The following is a 16,973-nucleotide window of genomic DNA, read 5'->3' as shown; positions in this document are numbered from 1 at the left end:
ATCTAGAATGATCTACACCACGGTACAAGAAGCCTTCCATCGTTTCCAAGAAACAGCAGGTACCACTTTAAATACATTACTAATCTTTAAATCACAGCAGCAAAAATTAATGTAGAAATAAGTAATGAGATGAAAGCACTAATGTATGGCAAACCATAATCAAAGAGAAGAGGTCATCCGATTCGTACTGGTCAAACAGTATGATGCACTAAAACAGTCGCGGTCCGGGGCCTCCCATCTTCATGCGATGACGTCCTCTGCCTTGCTTCCTGTCGCAGCTCCTGCGCAGGTGTACTTTATCTGCCCTGTTGAGGACGTCATCGCATAAAGATGGGAGGCTTCCGACCCGGACCGCGACGCCCATCGGACTGGACCGCAACGGACATTACAGAATGTTGTAGATAAGCCCCCAATGGCGGTGGCCGCAGCTTATATACCAAATAGTAGGTGACAGTTTCCCTTTAAAGACTGAGCAGTGCAATAATGCAAAAAGTATAAGAGAAAAAAATAAAACCGTTCACAATAAGACATCGCAAGTAAATGCATCTAAAAATCAATCAGAATAGGAAATTTGGGAGTCACATTTGCCTTCCAATTTTATGCTGCTGCTAAGATGCACATCAAAAATGAAACCAGCAGGCAAAAATCAGATCTAAGATTTGCAAAGGGAAGAAAAAAAAAAAAAAAAAAAAATATGATCTCACAGAGCAATTGTAGAATTTCCTGGTGCAGCAGTAAAAAGTTAGGGTTCATTTCCTTCGAGAGGTAGAAAACTTCTTTTGTAACCGAGCAGCATATGATCAGTCTAGTAATAGGAATGACACTGCTCACAATGGTAATTCAATATTCGGTTTGAATATTTTATGGACACTGAATATCTGAAATGAAAATGAAAGATTTCTTCAGAGAACAAGACTAAATTGGAATATGGGAGAACATAAAGCTTCCTGGGCATTACGCTGATGCAGGTGAAGAGGCCATGCGTCCCATTATGTAGGTTTCAGGGACTAATTAGTGGAAGAAACCAATGAATAGTGAGATACACCACATCAACTCAAGAGCAATGCCTTCTTCCATTTCTACTTTCATACACCGAAGCTACTACTCCATGACCTACAAGTTTCCCTTCACCATCTCTCCGAATCTTACTACAGTTACGCCCTTTAATTAGTATCCGCTCGGCCACACATCAACAACATTTATATATATATACAGTGCCTACAAGTAGTATTCAACCCCCTGCAGATTTAGCAGGTTTAATAAGATGCAAATAAGTTAGAGCCTTCAAACTTCAAACAAGAGCAGGATTTATTAACAGATGCATAAATCTTACAAACCAAAAAGTTTTGTTGCTCAGTTAAATTTTTATAAATTTTAAACATAAAAGTGTGGGTCAATTATTATTCAACCCCTAGGTTTAATATTTTGTGGAATAACCTTTGTTTGCAATTACAGCTAATAATCGTCTTTTATAAGACCTGATCAGGCCGGCACAGGTCTCTGGAGTTATCTTGGCCCACTCCTCTATGCAGATCTTCTCCAAGTTATCTAGGTTCTTTGGGTGTCTCATGTGGACTTTAATCTTGAGCTCCTTCCACAAGTTTTCAATTGGGTTAAGGTCAGGAGCCTGACTAGGCCACTGAAACACCTTGATTTTTTGCCTCTTGAACCAGGCCTTGGTTTTCTTGGCTGTGTGCTTTGGGTCGTTGTCTTGTTGGAAGATGAAATGACGACCCATCTTAAGATCCTTGATGGAGGAGCGGAGGTTCTTGGCCAAAATCTCCGGGTAGGCCGTGCTATCCATCTTCCCATGGATGCGGACCAGATGGCCAGGCCCCTTGGCTGAGAAACAGCCCCACAGCATGATGCTGCCACCACCATGCTTGACTGTAGGGATGGTATTCTTGGGGTCGTATGCAGTGCCATCCAGTCTCCAAACGTCACGTGTGTGGTTGGCACCAAAGATCTCGATCTTGGTCTCATCAGACCAGAGAACCTTGAACCAGTCAGTCTCAGAGTCCTCCAAGTGATCATGAGCAAACTGTAGACGAGCCTTGACATGACGCTTTGAAAGTAAAGGTACCTTACGGGCTCGTCTGGAACGGAGACCATTGCGGTGGAGTACGTTACTTATGGTATTGACTGAACCCAATGTCCCCACTGCCATGAGATCTTCCCAGAGCTCCTTCCTTGTTGTCCTTGGGTTAGCCTTGACTCTTCGGACAAGCCTGGCCTCGGCACGGGAGGAAACTTTCAAAGGCTGTCCAGGCCGTGGAAGGCTAACAGTAGTTCCATAAGCCTTCCACTTCCGGATGATGTTCCCAACAGTGGAGACAGGTAGGCCCAACTCCTTGGAAAGGGTTTTGTACCCCTTGCCAGCCTTGTGACCCTCCACGATCTTGTCTCTGATGGCCTTGGAATGCTCCTTTGTCTTTCCCATGTTGACCATGTATGAGTGCTGTTCACAAGTTTGGGGAGGGTCTTAAATAGTCAGAAAAGGCTGGAAAAAGAGATAATTAATCCAAACATGTGAAGCTCATTGTTCTTTGTGCCTGAACTACTTCTTAATACTTTAGGGGAACCAAACAGAATTCTGGTTGGTTGAGGGGTTGAATAATAAATGACCCTCTGAAATAACTTTTCACAATTTAAAAAACAAAAATAAACAAAGAAATAACATTCTTTTTTGCTGCAGTGCATTTCACACTTCCAGGCTGATCTACAGTCCAAATGTCACAATGCCAAGTTAATTCCAAATGTGTAAACCTGCTAAATCTGCAGGGGGTTGAATACTACTTGTAGGCAATATATATATATATATATATATATATATATATATATATATATATATATATATATTTTTTTTTTATTTTTTTTTTTTCTCCACATCCATCTACCATAGGCATTTCCAGTTTTAAATCTTTGTAAACCATTAGATTGCGGTTAAACATACATGGATAAATGGCTCATTATCAGGAAGGATGCATTTTAGCCATTCTATTTTTCCATTAAGGTAGAATAATTTCCTCCAAGACGAGTAGAACACTAGTGATTTCTGTAGGAAGGCACGGTTTCCTTTACATCGAGACTTCCCATATACAATATACAGTCTTGGAAGAATGGTCCCAATTTTAGCTAGAACCTGGCCAAAAATTGCAGAAGTTTCCACCAGAGCACCAACACCTCTTCCAATCCTCATCATCAACCAAGCACTTTGAGAAGATTATCCAGTTTGCTCACCCTCCATAATTTCACTAATGTCTACATATCATTCCAAATTTCCTGAGTAAATATTATAACAGAAAGGTATACCCCTCCCACCGAGATGAGAAAAACAAAAGAATGAAGAATCACGATAAAAAGGGGGAAGAAAAAAAGTTACCACAATTACAAGTGCAAATATTCTTGAAGGTAAGTTCTTGATTATCTGGTCATTGGTTCCCAATAAGAATCACATAAAATCTATTCATTTAAAATACTCTGCAAGACAGAGATTAAATTTTTCAGTCCATAGATATACCCAAGGTCTTGGCCGTCACTAGGAAAGACATGAGCAAAATCAATCATCCTCACGTCGACTTGTGCGCTATCCCTCGTGTCTGCAGAAACCTGGCAAAGTACACTTTCCAGTTTAGTGAGAAGGTTTCCATTTAGATGCTCCTGTGGAACAGGATTTTGGGGGGTTGTGTCTTCTCCTTCCAGAAAGGCTTCGCTGTGCAGCCTTTTAGGACATGTCTTTTTGTGCACAGCATAGATTTTACAGCGTTTCTTTCCGGCCAGTTCCTCGTTTTTCCCATTCTCCATAGAGCTCATTATGCTGATGTTATTGTTACACTCCGTCACCTCGTCCTCTGTGAGCAGCTCCGTGGTACAGACTTTCTTCTCGTGGACTCTTCCATCAACTGCCGACTGTGGGCAAGAACCGTCATACACAAAGAGCAGGGAGCTTGCATAAAAGTGGAGCGTGTCCTGGTCCTCGAACCACTGCAGAATGTGCTGCACCTTATGGAGGCAGGCGGACACCGCGTCTTTTCTCAGATAACAGCCATTGTGGAAGAATTTGGATAGACCTGCATATAAAAAAAATAAATCTGTAAGACTACGTAATTACTCTCATGCCCAACCAGGCTAGGTCATCAATATTAAAGATGGGGGGGTACAGCGACATCTGGCAACCCCTGCCAAACAGGTAACTATGCCAGCAGGATATGATCAGCTGCACAGCTCCATCAACTGTATAGTGGTCACGGCACATCTGCCTCTTGATTTCAATGGACAGAAGTAGATGTGCAGTACCACGCCGCGGCCACTATGCAGTTGACAGAGCTGTGCACATCTGTCCGCTGCCGGCATTGGGATCAGCTTATTGGCTGAGGTGTTGCTCCCCCAATCAGATATTGAAGGCCTATTCTAAAGACAGGCCATAACCAAAGAAAAAATATTCCAGATAAACCCCCTTTAGTGGCCTATATCTTGCACCAGTTCTTTTCTGCAGTAACTAGACATGAGTGAATATGTTCGGCTCCCTCCTTATTCGGCAAGATATAGCGCCTACCGAAGAAGCTGTAGCGGGAACCCGGATAATCAGGTGTCCGGCACTGCAGCTGCATGTGACGCGGATGTGCGATAGTCACAACACACAGGCACTCCATGCATGTAGAAAAAAATTGGAGTCCGGCTCAACAGGACTGGATTTTCTTTTTCAAAAGAAATTATAGTGCATACAAAAGAAAAATGTACATGGTCGACACTACCCAGTCGACTGAACCAAGAAACAAATATTAAAAATCAGCAAGTATTCGTAACATAGGATCTGCGATCAGCATAGGGTAGATGGGAAGATGCAAAGATCGCACCATAGCATTTGATTCAGTTTGCTTCCATAATAAACTAATTAAAGGGAACCTGTCACCCCCAAAATCAAAGGTGAGCTAAGCCCACCAGCATCAGGGGCTTATCTACAGCATTCTGCAATGCTGTAGATAAGCCCCGATGTATCCTGAAAGATGAGAAAGAGGTTAGATTATACTTACCCAGGGTGGTCCCGCTGCGGTCCGGGTCCGATGGGTGTCGCGGTCCGGGGCCTCCCATCTTCTTACGATGTCGTCCTCTTCTTGTCTTCACGCTGCGGCTCCGGCGCAGGCGTACTTTGTCTGTCCTGTTGAGGGCAGAGAAAAGTACTGCAGTGCGCAGGCGCTGGGCCTCTCTGACCTTTCCCGGCGCCTACGCACTGCAGTACTTTGCTCTGCCCTCAACAGGACAAAGTACATCTGCGCAGGAGCCGCAGCATGAAGACCAGAAGAGGACGTGATCGTAAGAAGATGGGAGGCCCCAGACCGGACCACGACACCCATCGGACCAGAACTGGTTCGGACTGCCCGCCCAGGTGAGTATAATCTAACCTCTTTCTCATCTTTCAGGTTACATCGGGGGCTTATCTACAGCATTACAGAATGATGTAGATAAGCCCCTGATGCTGGTGGTCGTAGCTCACCTTCGATTTTGGGGGTGACAGGTTCCCTTTAATGCTAGGACTTTAATGAGAGCCGAGTTGAAGTACCTAACAGCAGCCACTGCACGGCGCTGTGGAGTTCTTGCTCCATACAGTATTCTGCAGCCTCTCCACCAGCTGATGGTGGGGGTGCTGGGTGTCAGACCACCACCGTTTGATATTGCTGAACTATGCTAAGGATAGGTGACCAGTATCTCAGTTCTGGACAATCCTTTTAAATGTAGAATCTGGAGACACAGCTAGCAGATAGAATGGTAATCGAGTGCTTTGGCAGTAGCCGCAGACTTTTGCAGCTGGTTACTCTGGCTGAAGCGGAATAATGAGGATCAAAGTGCTGCAGAAATCACAAAAGTTGTTCTTTCATGGAGAGCAATACTGAATAGTTCCTCAGGCGTATAATAAGGCCTAGCAAGGAGTAATGATAAGTGGGTAAATTCCTGGGCGCCTCTTGGAGATGCCTAATGGATGGGAATAGAGAGTCTGCACAATGTTCGGCTTACAGGTCCATTCAATGTGGCTTTCACATCTGAGCTGGCCACTGTGAGCTCACACTATCTGCAGGTTACTCACCCGGTTTTATTGTGTCTTTTGTCAGTCTCCGGCCATAATGCTGGTTTTGAGTCTCAAAGCTGTCAGAATCCATGTGATAAATCTATTATAAGTATTACAGAACAAGGACAGAAAAAAAAAAATCCAGGTTAGGACATCAGCACTCAACCGCCATGTGAAAGGCAGAGAAAAACATTATACTCTCCAAACTAACAAGGACACAATTTGTTCCGGGAACATAGGAAGACCATTCGGAATATTATTAAAAAAAGATGCACTGGTGTTTGAGCCAATGCAGAAAATAAAATATTCTATGTAATTTTAATAAAAAAAGAAAATGCAGACTGGCCGTATGGGACACAATAGACATGTGTGGGGCAACACTGCCATCTAGTGTACCAATCTATTAAATACTTATGTTCTGGATACCAAAGTATAAAAGCTGGAAAACAAAACAGGGAGATTGATTCTGGCCGTTATTTAATAACACTTTTTTTTTAATCCCATTAGCCATCATGTAGATGTCACCAGGCAGTATAATGTAGAGACAGACCCTGATTCTAGTGATGATACACTTACTGGGCTGCTTGCCGCAGCTTTCATAAACTCCTGCTAATAAAATAGTGATTTGATCACCGCTACCGCTGATTGGCAGCTTTCTGCTTACACTGTGCATAGGCAGAAAACCGCTAGTCAGTGGTGTGGGAAAATTAAACAAAAGTTCTAAAGAGAACTGATTAGATAAGAACATTGTTTTATCGGATTCATACCAAAGCTGCAACAAGCAGCCCAGTAAGTGACACATCACTGAAATCATGGTCTTTGTCACGCAGATGAGGCAGCAAAAAAAAAAAAAAAAAAAAAACCATCTGGTGACCGATTCTCTTCAAGTCAATTTGCAACAGACCCTGCATTTTAGATCCAGTGGCAAATGGCAGCACGCAAGGTCTTGGATCCAATAAATTGTATGGGTGAAATTTACCGTATCTTGGAGGCTCATGTCTCAAGATAAATAGACATAGTGCAGCCTGGAGAGACGCGCCACATGTCAGTCTCCGCAGGCGAACCACGGACGCATAGTGGGAATAGGATTCCTTGAACTCCCATCCACTATGCTGTAACATCTGGATGCTGCGGACTGGATGCGGCAGACGTACGCAGCGTCCACTGATCATGTGCACATACCCTTAGGCTACGTTTCCAGAAGTCCTTGTCATGCCAGTAGGCATATTTCAACATTTAATAAGGGCACTGTGTGGCGTGGCACTACTTACAGCCTCATTTTTGTCTATGTAATCTGAAAGCAGCACAATGTAGGGGCTTAAAGCCTGATTCCAGTGATATGTCACTTGCACTACAGTTGCCAAAGACAGAAATGTCCAACTCTATAAATGTAAAGCGCTGTGGAAACAACTACTACTACTTATTATTACCCTCCTTCCAAGATGTGGCTACTAAACTTCTAACTATGTATGCCATAACATCGCAAATTTTGGCCCCAGATTCATTAATACTGGTGTTTCGTTCTCCAAGCGTTAAATGTGGAGGGTATAGGAATAAGATGCGCCAAAGTCACTATGAGGCGCACACCACTTAATGAATTCACGGTGTCTTACCAGTGGCGTGCACCTCAGGGACTGGAGTTACATTTCTGGTCTACTATCAGTTGACGCACAAGTCTTGGGAGCTGCGTTTCTCCACATTGAAGCCCGTTCCTGACCAGGGCCATTTTTTTTTAAATTATATAAATATTCATGGGAAACTTAACTGCAATTTTAATAGCCTGCTCATCAAAAATTAGATAAGCAGGACCCCGGCGGTACTGACATCTTCGACCACGTGTAGAATGCCACCGATTGGTGGCTTGATGACAGCTATTCCTTTAAAAAGGGAATCTGTCCACAGGTTTTAACTATTTAAATCCGAAAGCAGCATAATATAGGGCTCAAGAGCCCGATTCCAGGGAGGTGTCACTTATTAGGATGTGTGTTGTAGTTTCAATACAAATCAGTGTTTAAAGGGAACCTGTCACCCCCAAAATCGAGGGTGAGCTAAGCCCATCGGCATCAGGGGCTTATCTACAGCATTCTGGAATGCTGTAGATAAGCCCCGATGTATCCTGAAAGATGAGAAAAAGAGGTTAGATTATACTCACCCAGTGATGTGGGCGGGGTTATACACAGCACAGAAGCCTTAACTCTTCTACATCTGACAAATAAGGATTTTCTGAAAAACTACATCAAGCAGTCCAGTAAGTGATACATCACTGGAATCAGTGTCTGTCCCTACATCAAGCTGTGCTCAGATTATATAGCAAAAAACAAACTGCTGGCCAGCTCCCTTTAAGCTCCTAATGCACAAATATCATGTGTTGGGGCAGGAAGAGTTGAGAGGTCACCATACACCAATCTGGCAGTTGGGGAACAATCTGGCACTATTAAAAAAAAGGGAAGAATTTCTATTGAAATAAATCATGAAACACGTTTCAAGCAAAGTTCTGAGTCAGTCACGTCCAAGCTCTTAATCAGATTCATAAGGCGTTCATTTGATTAAAAGGCTGCGATGGCTCTTCATGCCGTCGTCATGTTTATCTAAGCTCGTGAATCCCCTGCGATCACAGAATACGCCTTCCCCTGTGATCAGACACTTGACAGTCGGATAGAACTGGTTTAATGTGAAGCCTCCTTTCCAATTAAAAAGTCGAGAGTCTCCAGCTACATAGTGCGCACTCGCCAGAAATCAAGAAAGCCTGGAAATTCTGTCAGGCATGGCAGTAAAAGGGCTAAGTCGTCTAATCTTCCAATTATTCCAAGCCCGAATGCTTACATTAGGGGAAAGGCTAAATCATCTGAATACGGGCACAACGAGGCACCAGATCAGCCTCACAATTCGTATGACCCCAAGGTTGTATTAGAGTGAAGGAAAGAAGGCTTAAAAAAAAAATAAAAAAAAAAAAAAGTGAGATTTTCTTACATTTCTCAGGCTGCTCTGCCAAGATGAACAGATTAGAAAGCTATGCCAAGAAGACAGACATTAGGCAAATGGTCTGTGCAGCACTCAACGTCGTGTGTCCATCTTTAAAATGGGAGAGACAGAGCATGGAGAGAACGGCTGTATGGCGACAGCCGCTTTAATGGCGGTAACACGCCCTGCAGAAATTACAATAATTTTTATGGATCCCAATTCATTGCAACATTAATATTATAGATCCGTCAGTAATATAGAACACATATTAGCGCAGTCAGTGCATTCCCATCTTCAGGATGAAAGGTAACTTATCGGTTGGACCTCGGCGATCACAATGGAGGCGCGCGAGCTCAACCTACGCTTCATTGTCTATGAGACTTCTGGAAATAGTACTGTGCTGCCCACAATCACACACACGCCATACAGCTCTTCTTACAAAAGAGTAAATACTGTCAGTTTACTCATACCCACCTCCGGTGCCAGTGCTGTTACAGCCTCTCCCAGGGATCGCATGACTTATGCCACTTTATCCCTGGGGCCAATAAGTGCTGGCTCAGACAAGTCGCATACATCAGGAGACGTATTCCTCTGGACGTACGCCGGAGGTAGGTATGGGTGTCCTTACACAAGAGGAAAACAAAAGACTGTCCGAGTAGTGGAAAATCCTTTTAAATGTGGGAACAAAATGTACTGCCAAGTTAGATTTTGATTGACACTGCTCATCTTACCATATAAATGTAATAAGCAATTGAGGGGTGGAGAAGAAAAAAAAATAAAAAAAAAAATTATATATATATATATATATATACACACTATATAATTGTCTAAGGGTCACTTCCGTCTGTCTGTCCTTCTGTCTGTCTGTCACAGATATTCATTGGTCGCGGCCTCTGTCTGTCATGTAATCCAAGTCACTGATTGGTCGTGGCTGTTTTGCCACGACCAATCAGCGACGGGCACAGTCCGGTGAAAAAATGGCCGCTCCCTACTCCCCTGCAGTCAGTGCCCGCTCCATACTCCCCTCCAGTCTGCCCTCACACAGGGTTAATGGCAGTGGTAACGGACCGCGTTATGCTGCGGTGTAAAGCACTCCGTTACTGCTGCTATTAACCCTGTGTGACCAACTTTTTACTATTCATGCTGCCTATGCAGCATGAATAGTAAAACGATCTAATGTTAAAAATAATAATAATAAAAAAAAAAATCGTTATATACTCACCGTCCATCGGCCCCCGGATCGACAACAGGCCTTTCCCGCTCGCGACACTCCGGTAACCGGTCCATGCTGCGACCTCGCGAGACCGCAATGCACTCTTGAGACCGGAGTGTACAAGCAGCGTCGGTAACCGCTTCGCTTGGATCCGGAAGGTGAGTATATAACTATTTTTTATTTTATTTCTTTTTTTAAACAGGGATATGATGCCCACATTGCTATATACTACGTGGGCTGGGCAATATACTACATGGGCTGTGCTATATACTACGTGGGCTGCGCAATGTACTGCGTGGGCTGTGCTATACACTACGAATACATATTCTAGAATACCCGATGCGTTAGAATCGGGCCACTAATATATCTTTTTTCCTACCTCACTTTTTTTTACTGCTTCTACAATATGCCGGAAATATTTCAGTATATAGTTCCAAATATTTCAGGTACAAGGTTCAGCAGTTGCATTGCAGGTAGGCAGATGGGCTCTTCGGCGTCCGTACCGAACACCTACTGTTCGGGCACAGACACCAAACATGGACTTCATCAGAAAGTCCATGTTACTGTTCACGTGAGCGCTCAGCTGTGATCAGAGGTATAAAGTTTACCTCTGATCACTGGTGTCAGCTGATGGGACTACAGCTCCAATCATCTGACATCAGCTGCCGCTAATAACAGCGAGAGCAGGAGCAGCTGATAGGTGTACTCATTAGCCAGCTCCTATGCTCAGCTGTCCGCTTCAACAAAGCTGGTTATAAAGAATAGAGGGGTCCCCACGCCGTATTTAAATTGAGAAAAAAACACAAACAAAAAAAAAACGGCATGGGTTCCCTCCGATTTTTGACAACCAGCCTTGCTAAAGCAGACACCTGGAGGCTGGTATTCTCAGGCAGGTAAGAAGCCGTGAATGTGGTGTAAAAGGAGGGGAAAAGGTATAACCCCTACCAAGGGCACATTAACAAACCAGTGGTTATAAAGTGGAGCCACATACTAGTGACACCAACATACCATAATGAGATGCCCATAGCTCAAGACCAGTTCGCAGTATGATTTGCCAGAAGGAGCCTACTGAAAGACCCAGTCACCTTCCCCCCCCCCCCCCCCCCTTACAACACATTCATGTAAGAATAGGCAGATCATAGAGTTTGTAATTATTGGGTCTCTATACACACCCCCTGGTGTGTTTTAGGTATTGGTTATCAATATGTTCTCTATATGATAACTTTTATTTATAACAGAGTTGACATGAACAATCTTGGACTTGAGTGTTATTGTTCATGTCGATATCTTTGGTTGTTTACAATGTACATTTTGGGTGTAGTGCAATATTAGGCATGACCTGATGAACATCTCGCCACTGGGGCCTGATAGAGTACTATTCTTGTTACCATTGTTCTTAGATGTTTTTATAGTGTATTTTGGTGTGTTTTTGTACTCTAATAAAATGACCTTATCTTTATTTGGGTGGTCCCTGGTTATGTAACTTATCTTTTTTCCCATTTGGGACCCACAGGTACGGTACAGAACTTGATAACATTAGATTGTCATATTGAATATGTTGCGATTAGTGGTGAGCGCAAGTGCTCGTTCCTCCAGTTTTCATCAGGTGCTGGGGTATGCATTGAATATCATGGATGCTCGAGTTCCTGCTAGTGATGAGCGAATATACTCGTTTCTCGAGATTTCCCGAGCACGCTCAGGTGTCCTCTGAGTATATTTTAGTGCTCGGAGATTTAGTTTTGTTCGCCGCAGCTGGATGATTTACAGCTACTAGCCAGATGATTACATGTGGAGATTCCCTAGCAACCAGACAATCCCCACATGTACTTATGCTGGCTAAAAGCTGTAAATCATTCAGCTGAGGCAATGAAAACCATCTCCGAGCACTAAGGAGGACACCCAAGCATGCTCAGGAAATCTCAAGTAACGAGTATATTTGCTCATCACTAGTTCCTGCCCCACAGGTTGTGGCTATTAGACAAGAAAAAAAAAAAAATGCGGGGATCCATGACACTTCGTCCATACCAGAGGACCCGATGCAAACTCGAGTAGCGAGCACTTGGACTCAACACCAGCCGTCAGTTTTTTGTTTTAAACTTTTGAAAAAAAAATGAATTCTAACAGCAAAATATGGCAAAGAAAAAATATATACACGGTGGGGGAAGCAAGTATTTAATCTCTTGCTGATTTTGTAAGTTTGCCCATTGACAAAGACATGAACCATCTATAATTTTAAGGGTAGATTAATTTTAACATTGAGAGATAGAATTTAAAAAAAAAATAAAAAAATCCAGAAAATATTGTACAAATTATCTAAATTTGCATTTTGCAGTGAGAAATAAGTATTTGATCCCTCTGGCAAACAAGACTTAATAGTTGGTGGCAAAACCCTTGTTGACAAGCACAGCAAACTTTTTTGTAGTTGATGATGAGGTTTGCGCACATGTCAGGAGGAACTTTGGTCCACTCCTCTTTGCAGATCATCTCTAAATCTTTAAGATTTAGAGGCTGTTGCTTGGCAACTCGGAGCTTCATATCCCTCCATAAGTTTTCTATGGGATTAAGGTCTGGAGACTGGCTAGGCCACTCTGACCTAAAAGTGCTTCTTTTAGAGCCACTCCTTTGTTGCCTTGGCTGTATGTTTTGGGTCATTGTCTTGTTGGAAGACCAAGCCACGACCCATTTTTATGTCCTGGTGGAAGGAAGGAGGTTTTCACTCAGAATTCTACGGTACATGGCTCCATCCATTATCCCACTGATGCAGTGAAGTAGTCCTGTGCCCTTAGCAGAGAAACACCCTAAAACAATGTTTCCACCTCCATGCTTGACAGTGGGGACAGTGTTCTTTGGGTCATAGGCAGCATTTCTCTTCCTCCAAACAGCGAGTTGAGTTAATGCCAAAGACCTCAATTTTTGTCTCATCTGACCACTGCACCTTCTCCCAATGACTCACAGAATCATCTAGTGTTCATTGGCAAACTTCAGACGGGCCTGCACATGTGCCTTCTTGAGCAGGGGGACCTTGTAGACACTGCAGGATTTTAAACCATTAAACAATTTCCCCTCATGTAGTTTTAGGCCGATCTCTCACCTTTCTCATGATCAAGGATACCCCATGAGGTGAGATTTTGCATGGTGCCCCAGATCTATGTCGATTGACATTCATTTTGTATTTCTTCCATTGTCTTACTATTGCACCAACAGTTGTCTCCTCACCCATCATCTTCCTTATGGTTTTGTAGCCCATTCCAGCTTTGTGCAGGTATATCATCTTACCCCTGACATCCTTATACCGCTCTTTGGTCTTGCCCATGTTGTAGAGGTTAGAGTCTGACTGAGTCTGTGGACAGGAGACTTTTATAAAATGTGACTATGTAAGACTGCTGTCTTTAATGCAGGTAACAAGTTGATTAGGAGCGTCTAACTTGTCTGTAGGAGCCAGAGCTCTTAATGGTTGGTAGGGATCAAATACCTATTTCCCCCACTGTATATAAAAATATAATAAAAAAATATTATATAATATTATATCTAAGGGAGTGACAAAGGATTTGATTTACAATTTTTTCTTTTTTTGATCACTGTGATAGGGTCTATCACAGTGACTTAAAGGAATCAATAGGAAAACTCTCCTATTGTTGCTGGGATAATGGTCAGCAGATGCCAGTGGGTGCACAGCGCCTGCTTTTTTTTTTGGTTTTTTTTGTTTGTTTTTTTTAAATGGACAGCTCTGGGATTGACAATACAGGGATCTCAAACAGGTAGAAGGGGTCAGGTCCTTGGCTCAATCATGAAGTGAGCAGAAGTATCAGCAATGTTATCACTCCTTGTAGGCATATGACTATTTATGGGACAATATTTTAATACATTCTCTTAGGGTACTGTCACACAGTACCATTTTAATCGCTACGACGGCACGATCCGTGACGTCGCAGCGATCGTATGATTATCGCTCCAGCGTCGTAGACTGCGGTCACACGTTGCAATCACGGCGCTGGAGCGATGCCGAAGTCCCCGGTAACCAGGGTAAACATCGGGTAACTAAGCGCAGGGCCGCGCTTAGTAACCCGATGTTTACCCTGGTTACCAGCGTAAACGTAAAAAAAACAAACAGTACATACTTACATTCCGGTGTCTGTCCCCCGGCGTTCTGCTTCTCTCCACTGTGTAAGCGCCATAGCCGGAAAGCAGAGCGGTGACGTCAGACGTCACCGCTGTGCTCGCTTTCCGGCTGGCAGACGCTCACACAGTGGAGAGAAGCTGAGACGCCGGAGGACAGACACCGGAATGTAAGTATGTACTGTTTGTTTTTTTTTACGTTTACGCTGGTAACCAGGGTAAACATCGGGTTACTAAGCGCGGCCCTGCGCTTAGTTACCCGATGTTTACCCTGGTTACAAGCGAACACATCGCTGGATCGCTGTCACACACAACGATCCAGCGATGTCAGCGGGTGATCAAGCGACGAAAGAAAGTTCCATACGATCTGCTACGACGTACGATTCTCAGCAGGATCCCTGATCGCTGCTGCGTGTCAGACACTGCGATATTGTAACGATATCGCTAGAACGTCACGAATCGTACCGTCGTAGCGATCAAAATGGTACTGTGTGACAGTACCCTTAGACAAAAAGAGTTGGTGGGGGGCAATAAAGTTGCTTCATATTAGAATACAAAACAAAATTAAATAAATAATGTAGATACATGTTTAAACACACTTCAATAAAGCAGTTTTTCTCCTAGAATTAGACAGGATCGCACTCCGCTGCATAAAGTAAAAGCTATGACTTCTAAAGGTTAGAGAAAAAATGGCGGTCATGATGTAGTTAAAGCAGTGAAGTGAAACCATTAGATTTGGAGGTGTTGGGTGGGAGTGGGGGGTCCTGCACTTACAAGCTTTATTACAGAAAGCCAGGACAGATACCGGCTGCTTTCCCATTCCAGTGGCGTGCTGACAAACTCCTGACAAAACAACAAGCTTAATCTGCACTGGGACAAAGTCCCATTTGGCAGACAGATTCCATTTTTACACATCATGGAATTAAAAAAAAAAAAAAATTAAATAAATGTCTTCACTTCAGCAGATAAGCATGGCGCGGACAACATGTGACTCATCCAAAAGGATCTTGTGAATTTTTCTCCAAGGAAAATTAGTTCCCCGCAGGCTTATTATGTTTGACTGCGTTCCAATACTCAAATCAGGATTTAGAACAGTAGGTGTAAAGGCTTTGTGCGAGGGATAAGGGGTAATGAGCTCCATTAGCAGCGTTTAACCTAAATCACTGCCAGACAGGCAGAAACATGACTGGTTCATGCATTTACCGCTACCATTTAGAAGAAAAAAAATAAGTTACAAGTTCTCAGATTCCTGCAGATCCTGTTTCAATGCATTCCAGCCCCCTACCCCTAGACAAAAAAAAGATGACTGCTTATCCAGTATCGCAAGATGGTCCCACATTCCTGATCAGTGGCCATCATTGCAGCAGGAAGTAGAGACCGGCAAGGGACTGGTCAGCAACAGGGCCGGCGTGCCAGAAGAGGGGGCGGCATCACTTCACACTACTTTCAAGGTTTGACACCAGGTCTACTAATCAGAAATAAAAGTGGCTCTGCCATCTTAAAGGAGCTACAAAGGTGACATCTAGAGACGCTCACATCAGAAATAAGCAGTGCCGATGACATTATCTCCTACGCTCAAATCGGCAGGGATTGTTCTAATGATCAGGACATGAGCGCAATATCTGCTGAAGGGTATGGTGGTTGTAACATTATCGGCATTGCTCACTAATGTGGAAGTAGGATAAACACCCTCCCCCCAGTTGCAATAACACAAGTGTGACACGTGTTATGTACTCTACAGTGGGAGCCTTTACTGAGCAAATCGCACTAAAGAGATCTCTTTTTTGCATATTGTATAGACAACAAAAAAAAAAAAGTGTATAACAGGACATTCCGTATTCATGATCTGCTATACTCTGCAGCGATTACATCTTCAGCCTCCGAGAGTTTTTCATGGAGTTCAATGACCTGTACGGAGCACAGCTGTGGTGGGAAATAGGATGGGCGCCAACGTAGGCCGCTGCTGGAATTCTAACAACCCTTAACTCCTCCAGAACCAGAAGCTACAATATGAAGTACAGGAATGGATCCGGAACGTGGAAAGGTTTGGTTCAGATAAAATATTTATGGTGCAATCTGGTTTAACAACAAGTATTGTGGCAAGTTTCATTCTCCCACAAAACATACTATAAAGACTCCTTCTTACCCTCATGCCTAAAACCAAAAAGCCAATCTCTTCCATCAAGGGGTACTTGCTGATCTGCTGCTGGATCTTCTCAGCTGACGCATGTGGATCATAACTCTTTTGGCCTATTTTTACATCCATGATACATGGTTTGTCAAATTTTCGGGTTACATCTTCCAGTTTTAAATAAAGATCTAAAAGCAAAATACACACCTTTATTATGATACACCAGCAGTCTACATATGATAAAAAAAATAATTTTGAAAAGCATGTGAAACTTCTTTAGGCCTCATTGATGTCCGAGTGTCAACCTATACCATCAGTTTCATTGGTGATTTTCACGCATGGCTAATTTGCAATGATAGGAGAAGCTTTGTAATGTTAATCGCAGACTGACGCCATCTGTGTGCCGTCCATGATTTTAGTGAACCCTTGTATCAGTAATTTTCATCCGTGACGTCGTGGTAGGGAGAAATAACCACCACCCCAAATAT

At 43.3% G+C, this 16,973-nt stretch overlaps 1 protein-coding gene across 1 annotated transcript in view; it reads right to left on the bottom strand.

Annotated features, from left to right (window-relative positions):
• Positions 1-2,857: 2,857 nt before the first annotated feature.
• The window catches only part of IPMK (inositol polyphosphate multikinase), a 35,215-nt gene continuing 21,099 nt past the window's right edge, over positions 2,858-16,973 (bottom strand). Inside the window, exons 4-6 of the mRNA XM_077258867.1 lie at positions 16,501-16,673; positions 6,083-6,164; positions 2,858-4,070 (exon numbers count right to left, since the gene is read on the bottom strand). Coding sequence (XP_077114982.1) covers positions 3,463-4,070; positions 6,083-6,164; positions 16,501-16,673 — 863 coding nt within the window. The 3' untranslated portion in view covers positions 2,858-3,462. The remainder of the gene's footprint in view (positions 4,071-6,082; positions 6,165-16,500; positions 16,674-16,973) is intronic.

This window comes from Ranitomeya variabilis, chromosome 4, assembly GCF_051348905.1.
Source record: "Ranitomeya variabilis isolate aRanVar5 chromosome 4, aRanVar5.hap1, whole genome shotgun sequence".
Lineage (NCBI taxonomy): Eukaryota > Metazoa > Chordata > Amphibia > Anura > Dendrobatidae > Ranitomeya > Ranitomeya variabilis.
This window is presented reverse-complemented; position numbering and strand designations above follow the sequence as displayed.